At 41.7% G+C, this 14,570-nt stretch overlaps 1 protein-coding gene across 1 annotated transcript in view; it reads right to left on the bottom strand.

Moving 5' to 3' along the window:
- Positions 1-14,570, bottom strand: part of znf407 (zinc finger protein 407) — a 143,942-nt gene that overhangs the window by 45,142 nt on the left and 84,230 nt on the right. The window contains exons 6-8 of the mRNA XM_041045108.1: positions 11,883-12,049; positions 2,882-2,965; positions 1,123-1,243 (exon numbers count right to left, since the gene is read on the bottom strand). Of these exons, the coding sequence (XP_040901042.1) occupies positions 1,123-1,243; positions 2,882-2,965; positions 11,883-12,049 (372 nt within the window). The remainder of the gene's footprint in view (positions 1-1,122; positions 1,244-2,881; positions 2,966-11,882; positions 12,050-14,570) is intronic.

Raw genomic sequence — 14,570 nt, 5'->3', positions numbered from 1 at the left:
GCAGGCCGTTGTTTGCCCAGGTTATGAGACGCAGGATGCAGCTTTCTCACATAGTTAAATGACATTGTAATTATTTAGGCACAAAAATCTTAAAAGCATCTTATGTCCATCTTGAATCAAACACTATCAGTTAAAAACCCTTACACTGTCCAGTCTTTAATGGAGAGAAGAGATACTTCATGACAACTTTAGGTACAAGCTGAGATAATCCTTTGATTGCAAAATAATAGCCTGACTACAATTATTACTTGTCAGCATTTAATTTTTTTCAAAGTTGGACTACATACAAAAGACAGATAAATGAGTGGAGTGCTTCACTGCAGCGGAGCAGGTGTAGCAAGCCGCCGAAATGACTTTGTCACAGAGGGGAAAAAACGAATGAAGAGTACATCTAAAACCAATGATGGGTTTGAGATCATTCCCTTTCACACTCTTCTGCCACAACCTGACGAGGAAGAACAGGGTGAGCGAAAGAGAGCAAGACAGAGAGAGAGACAGAGAGACAAGGGGAGGAAAGAAAGAGAGAGAGATAGAGATGTGCAACGCCAGCCAAAACTTTTTCAATTTCACCGACAATTTCCTGTGTAATTACTGATGTGGTATGATGGTGTTTTAATGACAGGGACCTGCCAGTGCCAGTGACAGTGACATTGTGTGTGTGTGTGTGTGTGTGTGTGTGTGTGTGTGTGTGCGTGTACATGTGTTGTGGGGATCTGGCTGGGCCTGTTGATGATGGCAGAGTGATGAGATGGAGCCGTGCTGTGGAGATTAGACCTGTCTGCCCTCCATCTCTCCCTCCCATACTCCCACCCTCCACACACACACACACACACACACACACACACACACACACACACACACACACACACACACACACACACACACACACACACACACACACACACACACATGCACACAGCCTCTAGCATTAATGCCACCCCCCACCCCTCTAGACAACCCTACAATGCCACCTGCTCTCTCACCATCACACACACACACACACACATACACTTATATACCCCCCGCAGCCCCTCCTACCCTCACCTATCAACCCCCTGATCATCAGTGCCACAGTGGCGGCCATCAGCGCCACCATCCGTGGGCAGGTCAATGAGCCAGTACCTGTAGTCGCACCAGGGGCAGCGGTACGGTTTCTCCCCGGTGTGAACACGTTTGTGCCGCGATAGGTGGGACTGCGTGGTGGAGGCGAAGCTGCAGAGCTTGCATTTGAAGGGCCTTTCTCCTGTAGGGCGGGGGTTAACAGATTGAACAGATAAGAGACAGAGAATGATGATGAGACGGAGATGATGCAAGTGTTAAACTGATAAACACAGATACACACACAAACATACAACCCTTCTTAAGTTGTTCAGAGTATGTGGTTAATTCTGAGACCAATTAAATGAAAACAAATGATGGCCAGTGACAGCCATTTACATTTCATAATCTACCGTAAAACTAGAAAAAAAAAATTCTGAAGAAAGTTTAAGTTTAAGTTTAAGTTTAAAACTGTAAATGAATTAAAATATAAAAAATGTTAATCTTTTGCTTGTGGGATGTTGTGTGGAAGTTGCAGTTTAAGCTCAAACACCTAAATCAGTTGAAGTGTCAGTTAAAGTTGAAGCACTGAAAGGGTTTGTGTTTACTGAACAACTGAGAACAACTGAAGTGTTTTAAACTGCTGAAAGCGTTTGGAATTTTCGTCCTGTTTCAGTTACTCGTCAGTGTGTATGTAAACACTGAAAGCACCTGAACAAACAGTTGAAGTGTGAGAGATAAAAGCAGCTGAACAGTCAAAAAATAAGACATACGAGATACGAATGGATATCGAGATATCAAATAATCAATATTACAATAATCAAAATTAAAATGACAGACTGATGTCTGTAGGTGCAAGTTGGAAGACTGTGTCTCTTGTGGAGGTTTGTGCTCTCTGGGAGCTTTGTATTTTTAATTATTTTTATTTCAAATGGCAGTGGCAGCTTCAAGGATGTCAATGTTTAAAACCAGAAATAAAGCTGTGCTCGGAGCAACTAACCTACACAACATTTAAGAAGTTCATTAACATTCAATGGACTCTTGTCATGTCCATACTGACAAGAATAACATTAGCCACTGAGTTCTGTGCATGAAATACGCAATGAAATATTTTAAGATATGAAACAATCGCACAATGAAGCTTGAGCCACAAAAAACATTGTCACTAGCGGTGGCATTTAAAAATCTGTATCAGATAAACTCTGACAAGCAAACAGTGTTGGACAGGGTGGTCCCTTCATATGCAGCTGCATGACAACTGATGTGAATATACAGCCAAATCAGTGGAATTGACACGTGTCGACACAGGAGAGGAGGACAGAAATTGCAGGTTTCAGGGGGGAAAATGGCAGACAAACTGAGGAGCAAACAAAATGAATTATGAAAACCTAGATGAATATTTATAACAGGATTCTTGATCCTTGGGCGCCTGCCAGACAACGGTTAAGAACAGTATTTGTTTCACTATCCCAATTTCTAAAAAAGCACTCGTTATTGACAGCCTATCTGAAAAATGCAATTTCCCTAAGCAACAGAATGACATGGTGAAATGATAACTGAAATTAAAAATCTCAGATTCAGTCAGCCATACTGGTACACATGCCTATCACTGACAGCAGCATGTCACACTGATGTGCCTTTGTGTGTGTGTGTGTGTGTCTGTATGTGTGTGTGTGTCTGTATGTGTGTGTAAGTGAGTGAAAGACAGCAAACAGTCGCTAAAACTATGTGAAAAAAAAATTATTGTGGCTGTTCAGATCTGTCAATCACTGTCCAGGATTATGAAGGTCCACACATTCAACAGTTTGTGTGATGAGACCAGGATGTGTGTGCTGTTGCTTACCTGTGTGTTGGCGTCTGTGTTTGGTGAGGGCGTGTCTTGTACCTCCCGCAAAACCACACAGGTCACACAGATAAGACTTCTCCCCTGTAGAGACAGATTGAGAGAAGGGGGACAGGAAGGAGAGAGGATTAGTGTGGTCTAGAACAGAGAAAAAAACATAGGAAACCAGACTGAGGGACAGGAAGCAAAAACCTGAGCTGCAAACAAATAACTTTTGTCTCAAGATGAGAGGTGAAAATGTCTTCAGGAACCTCAGGCAAGTCCAGTTGCTTCGTATAGCACTTAGAAATACCATGACCTGGGTGACTCAGAATCCTCATAAACAACATTTTCCTCATTAACATTTTTCAAACTAGTTTCACTCAAATGCCGAGACCAAAAAAGTGCAATTCCAGTTCTACAACTTGGATCTTGTTTTTGCTTTTTGAAGAAACACAAGTAATCAGACAATCATAAAAGTTTTGAACAAACTCCAGATAAGCCAGTCCACCTTGCAAGAGGTGAAGAAAATAAAATGTAAAATCATTACTACAAATGTCCCGAAAAAGGATGTTTTTTGGCCCTGATCCTGATATGAGTACTTTAATCTCGGGTATCTCCTGAAAACGAATCTGATCTGATTCCTCCTGTCGATTAAATATATATCTGATACACTTAAACAACAGCTGCTGCCTACTTAATCTGACACATCTTATTTTTCATGAGTTTCTTGATCCAAATAGTAAAGGTCCTGGTTCAAATATATAAAGTTTCTACTACTGCAGAGAACACGCATCACTCTTGTGGATTTGCTGTAAACAGACGCACTCAAGATGGCACGGCAGTGTTACAGAGTCAAGGGTCCTCCCTCTCAAATGATCTTTGACAGGTGCAGATACACAAACCTGGTGACAGACAAGTTTCATTTTGTTGTGTCATCATGTTCTTCTCTGAATTAGTCTAACATTAATTAGCAAACCCTGAAATGACCTGCTGCCGGCAACGTTCATCATTCTAACAAGTGAAAGCAATGGTCATCACTGGCTAAAAATGAGAATCTACAACCTGAATGTTGTGTACACCCAGTTTTTTTCCAATAAATATATTATAAAGACAGGAGAGGTAATGGATTTGTTAGCGCCCGAGTTGCTCACACTGATGCACTCATATAGTTTTTCACATTCACATGCAGCAGAATCCTTGGCTGTGGTCAAGGTGAGCAGTGCTCCATCACTGAACACATTAGAGGACAGTAAACCAAAAAAAAAAAAAGGAGTGGATTTTGATTGGCTTTAATTTTGGAAGAAAGGAAGAATAGCCACATCTCTGCAAATCAGACCAGAGTTGTAACAAACCTAAACTGCCCAGGAGGATACCTACCATATTCAAAAAGTCTATTTTAACACCCTCTCAGTTCAGTTTTAATGCTTAAACTGTAAAAGTTTGAAACTGTAAAAGTTTGAAACTGTAAAAGGACATACTGTAAAACCTTCAATATCAAGGAGCGCTAGTGCCAATTAAGCTTAATAAACTCAATTCAATTAAAGGAAAACATGTTTATGTTTGAAATGTGTATTTAGTGTGTTCTGTATTAACCACTCGGAGCAAGCTTATTTTGACACATTGGAAATGTAAGTGATGTCTTTAATAATAAAACAAACGGCTACTACTGCTGTTATCATTCACATGAGTATGTGAAGCTACACAACCCATGACATTTGCCTTGCTTCAGTTTTCCTTCTGCCTGCCTCAACTAAATATAGCTCAGTGTAATTAATGTGTCTCTGATACTTTTTCATTTTAAATTTGCATCAACATTAATCAAAAACAAATACAATTAAATAGTAAAATTACAACCTCAAATATCATGGTGTGGTAATAAGTGAGAGGTTATTGAAAAGGATTTATGAATCCTTTCCGTGGAAAAGTCTGGTGGAGGAAGGATTGAGAGGTACATTCTCGACTCAGAGCTACTGCTGAGGTGCCACTGAGCAAAATCTGAGAGCTCAAGTGCAGACAAAGAAGAAGGAAATATTGAGAATAGTGAGTTAATGGACTGGGAGAAATGTGTGAAGGGAGAGAAAGGCAGAAGCCGAGAAAAGAAAAGACAGACTGAACAGATGAGCGGCGGGTCTAGTTGGCTAACAGATGAGCCAAGCAGAAGTCACAGATCACTAGTGTATATCCATCAGAGCTCTCACAGCAAACTAATTCCTCCAATCAGATGGATCCGTGTAAATATGTCAAATGGGGGACGGGAAATTGCCAGTGTGGTTTATTGACTGTGATAAAATCTGAAAAGCACCGCTGAACATAATTACATACTTGTCAGAGCCATAAAAATTAGCTTTATTATCAATGGGATGGTTTTGTACAACTTCATTTAGGGGCGATGCCTTCCAGATGGGGAGCGTGGAGAGCTTTTTTACACTCCTCCTCTCTTCCCTGCATCTGGCTCTGTCATTAACAGCATGATGGCCTCTCTCTCTCTCCTCGCTCTTTCTCTATTTCTACATCTCCCTCTCTCTCTTCCACTGCACACAGGTAGTCACACACTCCTGCACACACACATACACACACAGCAACATTGGCAATAAGACTCACACATGCACACACAAACACATTTATCAAATGGACACAGATGTGCATGCAAATCTGTACATACACACACACACGCACACACACTAAGATGTAGATATGCCCACATACAGACCCACAAATCACACTGCATATGGTGTGCTATATGTACATGTTATGTAGCAGCACATGTGTGTAGGTGTCACACAGTCTAACAGACACAAGCCGCATGTACTGTATGTACACTATGTGCAGCCAAGATCTCCATCACTTAAACATTCATCTAAATGCTGATGTTGAACTCCAGCTCTCGCCACACACTGATAACACATTTGGGTGACTCTTCCAGCTGGGCCTCAGCGGTGCTCTGCTCCTCTTCTGCACAGATAGCAGCTTTCACTGAGTCCGCAGAGACACAGCAGCCTCAAGTTTCCTCTGTTATACCCATTTAAAGCCACTCGACTGTGAGAAGAGTTTTAATGCAGTGCCACTTAGAAGGGAGAAAAACAGCCTTAAAAAGGTGCATTCGTTAGCCATTTCATACAGGTTCCCTTTCCAATCCCAGTGTGGATGGCCTTTAAAGGAACAATATTTCCATATAAATAAATGTCCATTCTGCTACTTCATGTAGCCACATGAAACCAGCCCTTTGCATTTGCTGTTCTAAATACATAATATCTGATGTCCCTGAAAAAAAAAAAAAAAAAAAAAAAAAAAAAAGAAGAATCTGAAAATGTGCCACGGAAAAATAAATATTTTACATTTTTGGCTGCAACACAACTGTATTTTGCATATATTAAATGGAAAAACTAGGTAGTATAAACTTCATCAGCAGAAAAGGAAGTAAAAATACATCACAGTGATTTACAAGTGAATTCTGGTAAGCAGAAATACTGTGTATATATAATGATGGAGACATAAAGAAACAAATAAAATGGATATTTTAAATCCCCTAAAACGTGGTCTCAGGTCTTTAAGCATTTGTCATTACCTTTAAATATTTTGGACTAAAACAATCAAAGTCAATCAAAGTTTTCAGTTTAACAGCCAAAGCCTCAGGAGGAAACCTACAGCTGTCATCACGCTTTGATTCAAATGTAGCCAAAGCAAGCAAGTTGATATCAGCTGAGCCCCTCCCACTTCAAACCGGTGAGAGCACCAACAAAAACAGAAAATACAAAACTATATGATACATCACATGAAGTATCTAAAACTGATAAAAACTTGGCAGATATTCTTGTGTTCATGTAGGACCCCAGGGTAGGTTCCAGGGTCTTTCATGCAAAAACAAATGAAAAAGTCTTTATTATAGTCTCTATTCCTGTACCTCTTAACTCTAGATGAGTTACTAAGCATCTGGTCAGACCTTTTCCCCTTATCAGAAAAACAGCGCCGGTCCATCCTCCCCTCCTCTCCTCCCTCCCTTCCCTCTCTCATTACGCCCAACGCTACAAGACCCCACCACAGAAAAATCCATAGCCATCGATCCCTACGCCCAGCCGCGGTCGCCACAATTATTCTTGAGGAGGAAACGTTGGCGATAAATTACATGTGTGCTTTTCATCTGCTGTTCTGTGGCGGTGAGCCCTCTGAGGACCAGGGTGGGGACGGCGAGGTGGGGTAGTAGTACAAGAGTGACATGCTGCTGTCAACACGAGAGGATCTGGCTGGCTAAAGCAGCACGTACACCCCCCCCCCCCCCCCAACGCAACATGAAATTGACTACACTTATCCCTGATTCACCTTAGCCTCCACCTTTTATTTGTACAGGAATAACACTTAACCTTTACCTTAAACTTTATTCTAACATAACAGCAACCCCCAAAAACCCACATCCTTATCCTTTACAGCCTCAACCTTAAGTCTTACTCTAACCTGAACCCAAACATCTGTCCTGAGCTGTTCAGTCGCAGCAGCGAAGGCCAAACACACAAAGCTGCAAACAAACACAAATCAAGCTACAGGTCACAAACATCAGATTAAAAGCATACATAACCCAGTGCACCTAAAGTCTAGCAGCTGACACGACAATGCCCTAAAAACCACATTTCCTGCTAATGTGTCTGCACCGAGAGCCCTTGAACTTTTTGGCTATTTGAATACTGGCTCATCGTTGATTTTCCTTTGTTCCCATGATACACCTCAACTCTCCACCCCTTACTGGAATTAAATATGCCTTATTGCAAGACAATAAAAGAACTTTGAAGTCAAAATATACAACCTCTCTTTGCATGTGTGAATATATATATGTGTGTGTGTGTGTGTGTGTGTGTATGTGTGTGTGTTTTAAATAACCCCGGAGGAGTCTGCATGCAGCTATAATTGCCTCCCTCATTAGTTATGTTTTAGCAGGAGCGGATGGGAGGGCAATTAATTTTACCGCTTAATTTTTGACACAGAATCTGCTGCTGTATTGATGTGCTCGCCATTTTGGGTCTCATTTTTCAGGGAAATTAATTGACAAAGTGCGAAGATTTATCAGCATATCGCCAGATTAAGCGACAAACTGAAGCAATGAGGAAATCAATTGTGGCCCTGTCGCTGTGTTCGAGCCCCCCATCCCCCCATCCCCACTCCCCACTCCCCACAACGCCCAAGAGCCTGGGAAAAGCTGGGTGGGTCAGATGCAGTGCACTTATTTATTTATTTGAGTCGTTCATTCATCAGCCGTTACAAATGACCCTGGCGGCTGACGACCAGAATCCCCCACCCCTCCTCCCCCTCCCTCAGACATGACTGGTGTGTGAGGAGGGAGTGATTAACATAAAAAACACACAAATCAGAGAGGAACAATGAATCCTGTTAGAGGCAGGAGAAGGAGAGCGGAGGTGTTAACTTTTTTTTTTTGAAGGAGGGGGGGCTCTGCCTGTCATAACCAGTGACTCTATCCTGAGGATGAAGAAATTTGACATTATCCTTTAAAGATAATGTAGTTATGGGTGCAATGTAAAATACATGTATATATTGTTGATTTTGCCTTTATCAAGTGTTTATTGATGAACTGACAATTTGCTAAGTTCTGTCCCCCTTTAGTTATCGTTATTATGCATGTCAATATTTCTCTCAGGCACGGTGCACACACTGTTTACAATGGTAATGGGTCAGATTTAACACATAACAGTTATAGTAAACTTTAAAACAGTGGGTTACAAAGATCTCTTGAAAACTATTCCTCTGGACCACAGACAGAGGTAGACAGAAGCAGGCTTCTCATATAAAGCAGCAACTATTCATTTGCCAGCTTAAATAACAACAATCGCAAGCACAGTTCAACAACTGTAGCTTGCTAGCAAATTAATCTAACATTGCCTCCACAAGTTAATTGAAAAGACTGCAATGGGCTGACTTTACTATAGTAGTAGTATATATAGTAGTTTCTTAATTTTACTGCTACTTTTTGCTTTATTCCACTACATTTCAGAGGAAATTTTGGGCTTTTTACTCTCCTGGGCTTTTTTTTATCGGCCTGAAGATCACTATTGTGTATTCAAAACATATGATAAGTTTGTCATGCTAGGACATCTGCATTTTTACTTGAGAAACAATTTGCTATTGGCTCTTTTAATAGTAAATGATCTGAATATTTCCTCCACCACTGGTAAAAGGGTCTTTCTTCTCTATCACTGTTTGGGGTAGAGTTTTAGGAAGGGTCAAATATTCAAATCAATCTATCTAAATGCTGCCGCTGTATTTTTTGGTGCGTTGTTCATGTTGTATTCATTGTCTGTACATAATTCATGCATGCACAGCAGTTGTTTTTGAGATGACTGTTTCCTAACTTATTTATACATTGTCTCAGTGCTCAGGCTAAACTGAATCTGTATGATGGTGTTTCAGCATAAGATCATGACATCAACTGCTGTTGCAAGGGATTAGAAATGTTATTTTAAGGGATTATAAACCAATTATACACACTTGACAAAAACCAAATCAGTCAAAACTTGCCACTGTGATGAAGTTCTTGAGTTTTTCTTCACCAAGAGACTTTGAATTTTGCAGTTCCATCTAATGAGCGAGATGTGCGTATCATTACACTCAGCTCCAGTACAAACTCCCCAGTTAGTCATCGTCCTGTGAACCCCCGCCCCCCAAAAACCCACAAACCCGCACACACATTACTGTAACTCACATCCCCTCCATTACTGACTGCTCTGTTCCCAGGACAGATGAGTTTAACTTTTAAATCTCCTACTTATTTGTTGGTATGGCATCTTAATGCCGCAAAGGGGCCGATTTACAACCTTTAAACGGATCACACACATGCAGATAATATTTCAGTGTGTCAGGTTGGCTGCTGGAATGTGATTGCAATGATTGTATAGCTGTAGCTAACAGTCGAGCCCTGCACCAATTACAAAAGGCAAAGGAATGCCGGAGGTCAGAGCAGAGCAAATTGTGTTAGCTTTTTTGGGTCTCGCTAATCAACTCAGGTCTTGTCGCTCATGAAAATGAGGTTGTTTCAGGTTCAATCTTAATTCTCCCATTTTCATATGTTCATACTTGATCACCCTTGATCTTTCAAGCTCTCTTATTCAATCACTTGCTTTTTTCCATCTTAATCACTTCACTCACTCTCTTCAAGTCTGTCTTTTCTCTTGCCAAACTCACAAAGACCCACACACACCACCACCACCACACACCACCCCGCGCCTCTCCAGGTGACAGTTAGGTGACAGCGTGACGCCAGCCGCCTGATGGGGAATGATGAGGGCTGGAAACAAATGAAAATAAAACGTCTAATTATGTCAGAGGTGCCTTGACGTTACATCACTGTTAAAACACATTTAAAATAACATCCAGCAAATCTTACGCTCACACATGCACACACACACGCACACACACAGCAGGCACCCGTGACGGATGGAGGGCTCTCCTGCAAGCGCTCAGTCAGGCTGTCAGGCCACTGGCTGCTGCTGCTTCTGTCATTGACTTAAAAGGGCATCAAGGAGCTGTGTGTGGGACATTACTGAGGCCGAGGGGAAACTGCTGGGCTGCAGCATAAAGACACTTTCAAAGAGGCTGACTTGGGCTCCTATCGAGGGGCTATTATTCAAGACAGTATCCTCCCACCGCCCACCGCACCATCTGTCTATCCAAAGTTTTTAGAAAGTAAAAAAAAAAAACACGACTCAGAACAGTCCCACAGTGTACTCTACTGTACTTAGAGAAATGAAAGGGAAGGATGGAACCAGAAAGAAAAGGCACTGCTTATAAAAAAAACACATAATGAAAATATCTGCTGATCTCAAATTTCAGGTTTTCTTGTTTCATCCTATTTATGCTCTAATCCAGCTTTTTTGTATTGGAACTAACGTTGCAGTGACAGAGAAAGAAAGAAAGTCTGTAAACTACAGATCCAGTCGTAGATTATCATACCAGTTTGTTGCAAGACTCTATAATGTATCTTCAAATTTAGATTTAGCTAAGATTAAAAAAGAGAAAAAACTAACTTTGCCTTCAATATTGCCAGTTGCACTAATGATATACGTATTTCAGTGTTTTAAGGAAACCAAAACTAAGCTTTGAAATCCCGTAGATATAAATCATTAAAGCATCTCTTTTTTTAACTATTGGGAAATCTCATCATTTTATAATGGTTCTCATTTTTTGATCAAAGCTGGGAAACAGATTTTATGAATGAACAGACATCACACACCAAAATACATTTTGCATTTTTCCCTTTTTCCCCAGATTTTGCATCATAGAAGACCACACACTGGACGGGTCCAATGTGGGAAAAAAAACCCTCTTGAGGATCAGATGGATTTGATGAACACACACTTAGTGACCAGATGGATTTTGGGGAAATACACATGACAGTCAGTTGGAATTGGGGAATACACAGTACCTTAATTCCCACACTGAGCAACCCTCCAAGTGTGGAGGATGGCAGACAACAAAAACAAACATGAAATTCAAACATCTTTTTGGTGTTTTCCTTCTCCCTTTGGCTATTCACTGTCTCTATTCAAATATATTTGGCTGATGTAACATCACATAATAGTGATGGTCCTATTGGGATCAGGAGGTACGGGTTTAACCGTCTAACGAGAGTGTCTGCAAAACCGCTAAGATCTAGTTCTCGACTTTCTCTGGATGTTAAAAATCAGTACAGATGGACAAGTCATGGCTATTATCGGCCAAAAACGTGTGTATATTTATTCCAAGCAAAGCTGTGAAGATTCATAATTAATGTGAGATTTTCACAGTTAACACATAAACTTCATTTTGTTAAGTCGTCTACAGCTATGGAGGAATAAAAGTACATTCTGTCTGATCCAAATTTAGTGTTTCTTGATAAATAACCCTTTGTCCCACAGTCATAAAAACACTGATTGCCTGTAAAAAGCAAATCTTTTGAATTTTGCACAGAAAGTCAGTGTGTTGATGTAGGCATAGAGCAGTTATGGTTCACGGTGGAGGCTGCTAGCTTTTGGTGTCTCACCAGTGTGTGTCCTGTAGTGGTCCTTCATGGCTGACAGGTTGAGGAAGGCATAGTGGCAGGACGGCCAGGCACACTTATATGGTTTCTCCCCACTGTGCAGTTTCATGTGGTTGTTTAGGGCCCATTTTTCACTGAAGGAGCGTTCACACAACTCACATTCAAACTTCCTGCAGGAGAAGAAGAGAGGCAGAGGGGAATGAGGGGGAGGGGAGAAAAAAAACGAAGAGTTATTTACTGATCCCAAAGCTGACATAAAATGCTAGAAAATCTACTCTGTGAGAAAGGAAATGGAGGTTGCTGGGTACTCGCACTCACACCCACAGAGCACAGGGCTGGATGATTGCGTGCTGTACATCTACGCCCCCACTCTCACACACACACACACACACACACACACACACACACACACACACACACACACACACACACACACACACACACACACACACACACACACACACACACACACACACACACACACACACACACACACACACACACACACACACACACACAGAATGCAGTTGGCTGCTGGTGTGTCATGTCTGTATAAGCAGGCATTGATTTTTCTGTCCTGGCCTGCCACCTCCACCATTTATTCTCTGCTTTGCACCAGGGCCCAAAGGACTAGAGAAATTCTGTTACAGTCCACACACACATACACATACACACCCCGCAGGGCCAGTGGGGAGAATAGAGTTCACCTGTCCAGCGTCCCTGACCACTTAGCCAGGGCTAAATGAACAGTTAGCAACATTTTACCTCCTGCTTCTCTCTTAAGGCTCCCGTATCAGAGCTTCTCTCCATCTTAACGTGTCGACAAACATGTCCGTGTTATTTCTGTTCACATCATTAATATCAGTGCTCACTGCGCTTTAGATTGTCAGTATCAATCCAATAAATGCAAGAGCATTATTTGTCATGTGTGGTGTATGTTGTTTTGTTGTATGGTGCCAAATGCCTCGTTTGAGAATCAGAGCACAAAATGTGAATATGCATGCCGTTCTTTCTCTACTCTGGACATCTGTCTATTCTTCATGCCGACGCCTACGACACAACAAAAGCTGTGTTTTTTTTTAATCTATGTGTAGGATGTTTGCACCTATATTCATCTGCTGTGTTATTAGGCTTCAAGAGACACACAGAAGTAAAAACAATAGAAAAAGCCTGTGCTTGAATTAATCTTTACCCCCGCGCTATAATTTAGGCGCAGAATGACTAATGTGCGAGTCATAAACAAATGAAGTCGGGTTTTGGGGAGCATTCGTCTTGCAGCAAGGGCCATGTTATTTTAGGGAGGGCAGCTGTCTTTAAGTCCTGATTGTGTCGCTTAATCCCCGTGGTATCTGTTTCATAGCGAGCAGCATGACACTCACCTGAACAAATAATGACTCCAAGCAGCATGTAGCATGTGTCTGAATCAATAATTCAAACTCATACATCTTCCTTACTGGAAGGAGGGGGGGGCAAAAGAGAAGGAGAGGGAGGGAGGGAGGTAAAAGGGAGAAAGGAGGGAATTAAAGATGGGGAGATGGAGAGAGGGAGAGATTGAGAGGGAAATGTGTCCTGGCTTCCATATCAATCTATATGTTCCATAAAGATAAATCTAAATGTGATATGGATGTTGTCCCCAACTAGTTGAGAGGACATTTTAAGTTCACTTACCACGAAGGATGGAGCAGCTTTAAAATGGAGCCTTTATCACCTGGCTCTGAGCTCAAAGGCATATTTAAACATCCCTGTTTTTCTCTCCTTCTCATCAACTGACTTGGCAGAGACTTTATTTGACCAACAGATGTAAATCTGCATCTGTATTTCCTTCCCTTTCCTTCCTCCCTGCGGTATTTATAGAACAGCTCGTCGCCCATGCCACCGTGGGAGAGGTAAATAAGATGAGTGAAGAGATGCTATCTTTTATTGTAAGCATTATGCACAACACTCCTGCTTTATGAGCTAAACGGGCCATTGTTTATCACGGGACGTAATCGCGAAGCCAGGCAGGCAGGCAGGCCTTGACATGGGCACACGGCATGCTGGGATGGAGGAAAAAACGAGAGAGAAAGGGGAGGCAGGAGGAGAGGAGAGAAGATGGAGGAGTCAGGTCTGGCAGAGTTGACTATCAGTGGGGGTTTTGTAAGGATGAGAGGAAGGTTTGCGTCTGTTTTTATGGGATCAGATGGAGCGCTTTGATCTTGTCCCCGCATGTCAGATCCCGTCACGATCCACCGTCCCGCCCATACATATGCATACTGCCTCTAAACAGCCAGGCACCATGCAAAACACACCAAAGGTAGGAGGTAGAGGGAAGAGAGAAAGAGAGAAAGAGGGAGAGAGAGACTGAGTAAATGTGCTTGTGTATGCATGCGTGTGAAGGAGGGAGAAAGGGTAAAGATGGAGAGACAGAAGTAAGAGAGACAGGGATGTCTGCCAATTTAAATTTGAAGACTTTGTATTATGCTTCCTAGAACTGAATTTAAAACCAACAAAACAACCAAAAGAAATCCAGAAAATGCTGCCAAAGTAGCCAATTTAAGATTCAACATAGCTTGAAAAAGTTCTGCAATTCTTAACAGGGGATTTAGGGTTTGAAAGTCTACAGTATGTCTACGGCTATGGTTTCTAAATGTTCAAGCAAGCTTTCACACCTCATATGTACAGATGTTTGCCACAGTCCAAAAAGAACCTAGA

Source organism: Toxotes jaculatrix, chromosome 8, assembly GCF_017976425.1.
Source record: "Toxotes jaculatrix isolate fToxJac2 chromosome 8, fToxJac2.pri, whole genome shotgun sequence".
Classification (NCBI taxonomy): domain Eukaryota; kingdom Metazoa; phylum Chordata; class Actinopteri; family Toxotidae; genus Toxotes; species Toxotes jaculatrix.
This window is presented reverse-complemented; position numbering and strand designations above follow the sequence as displayed.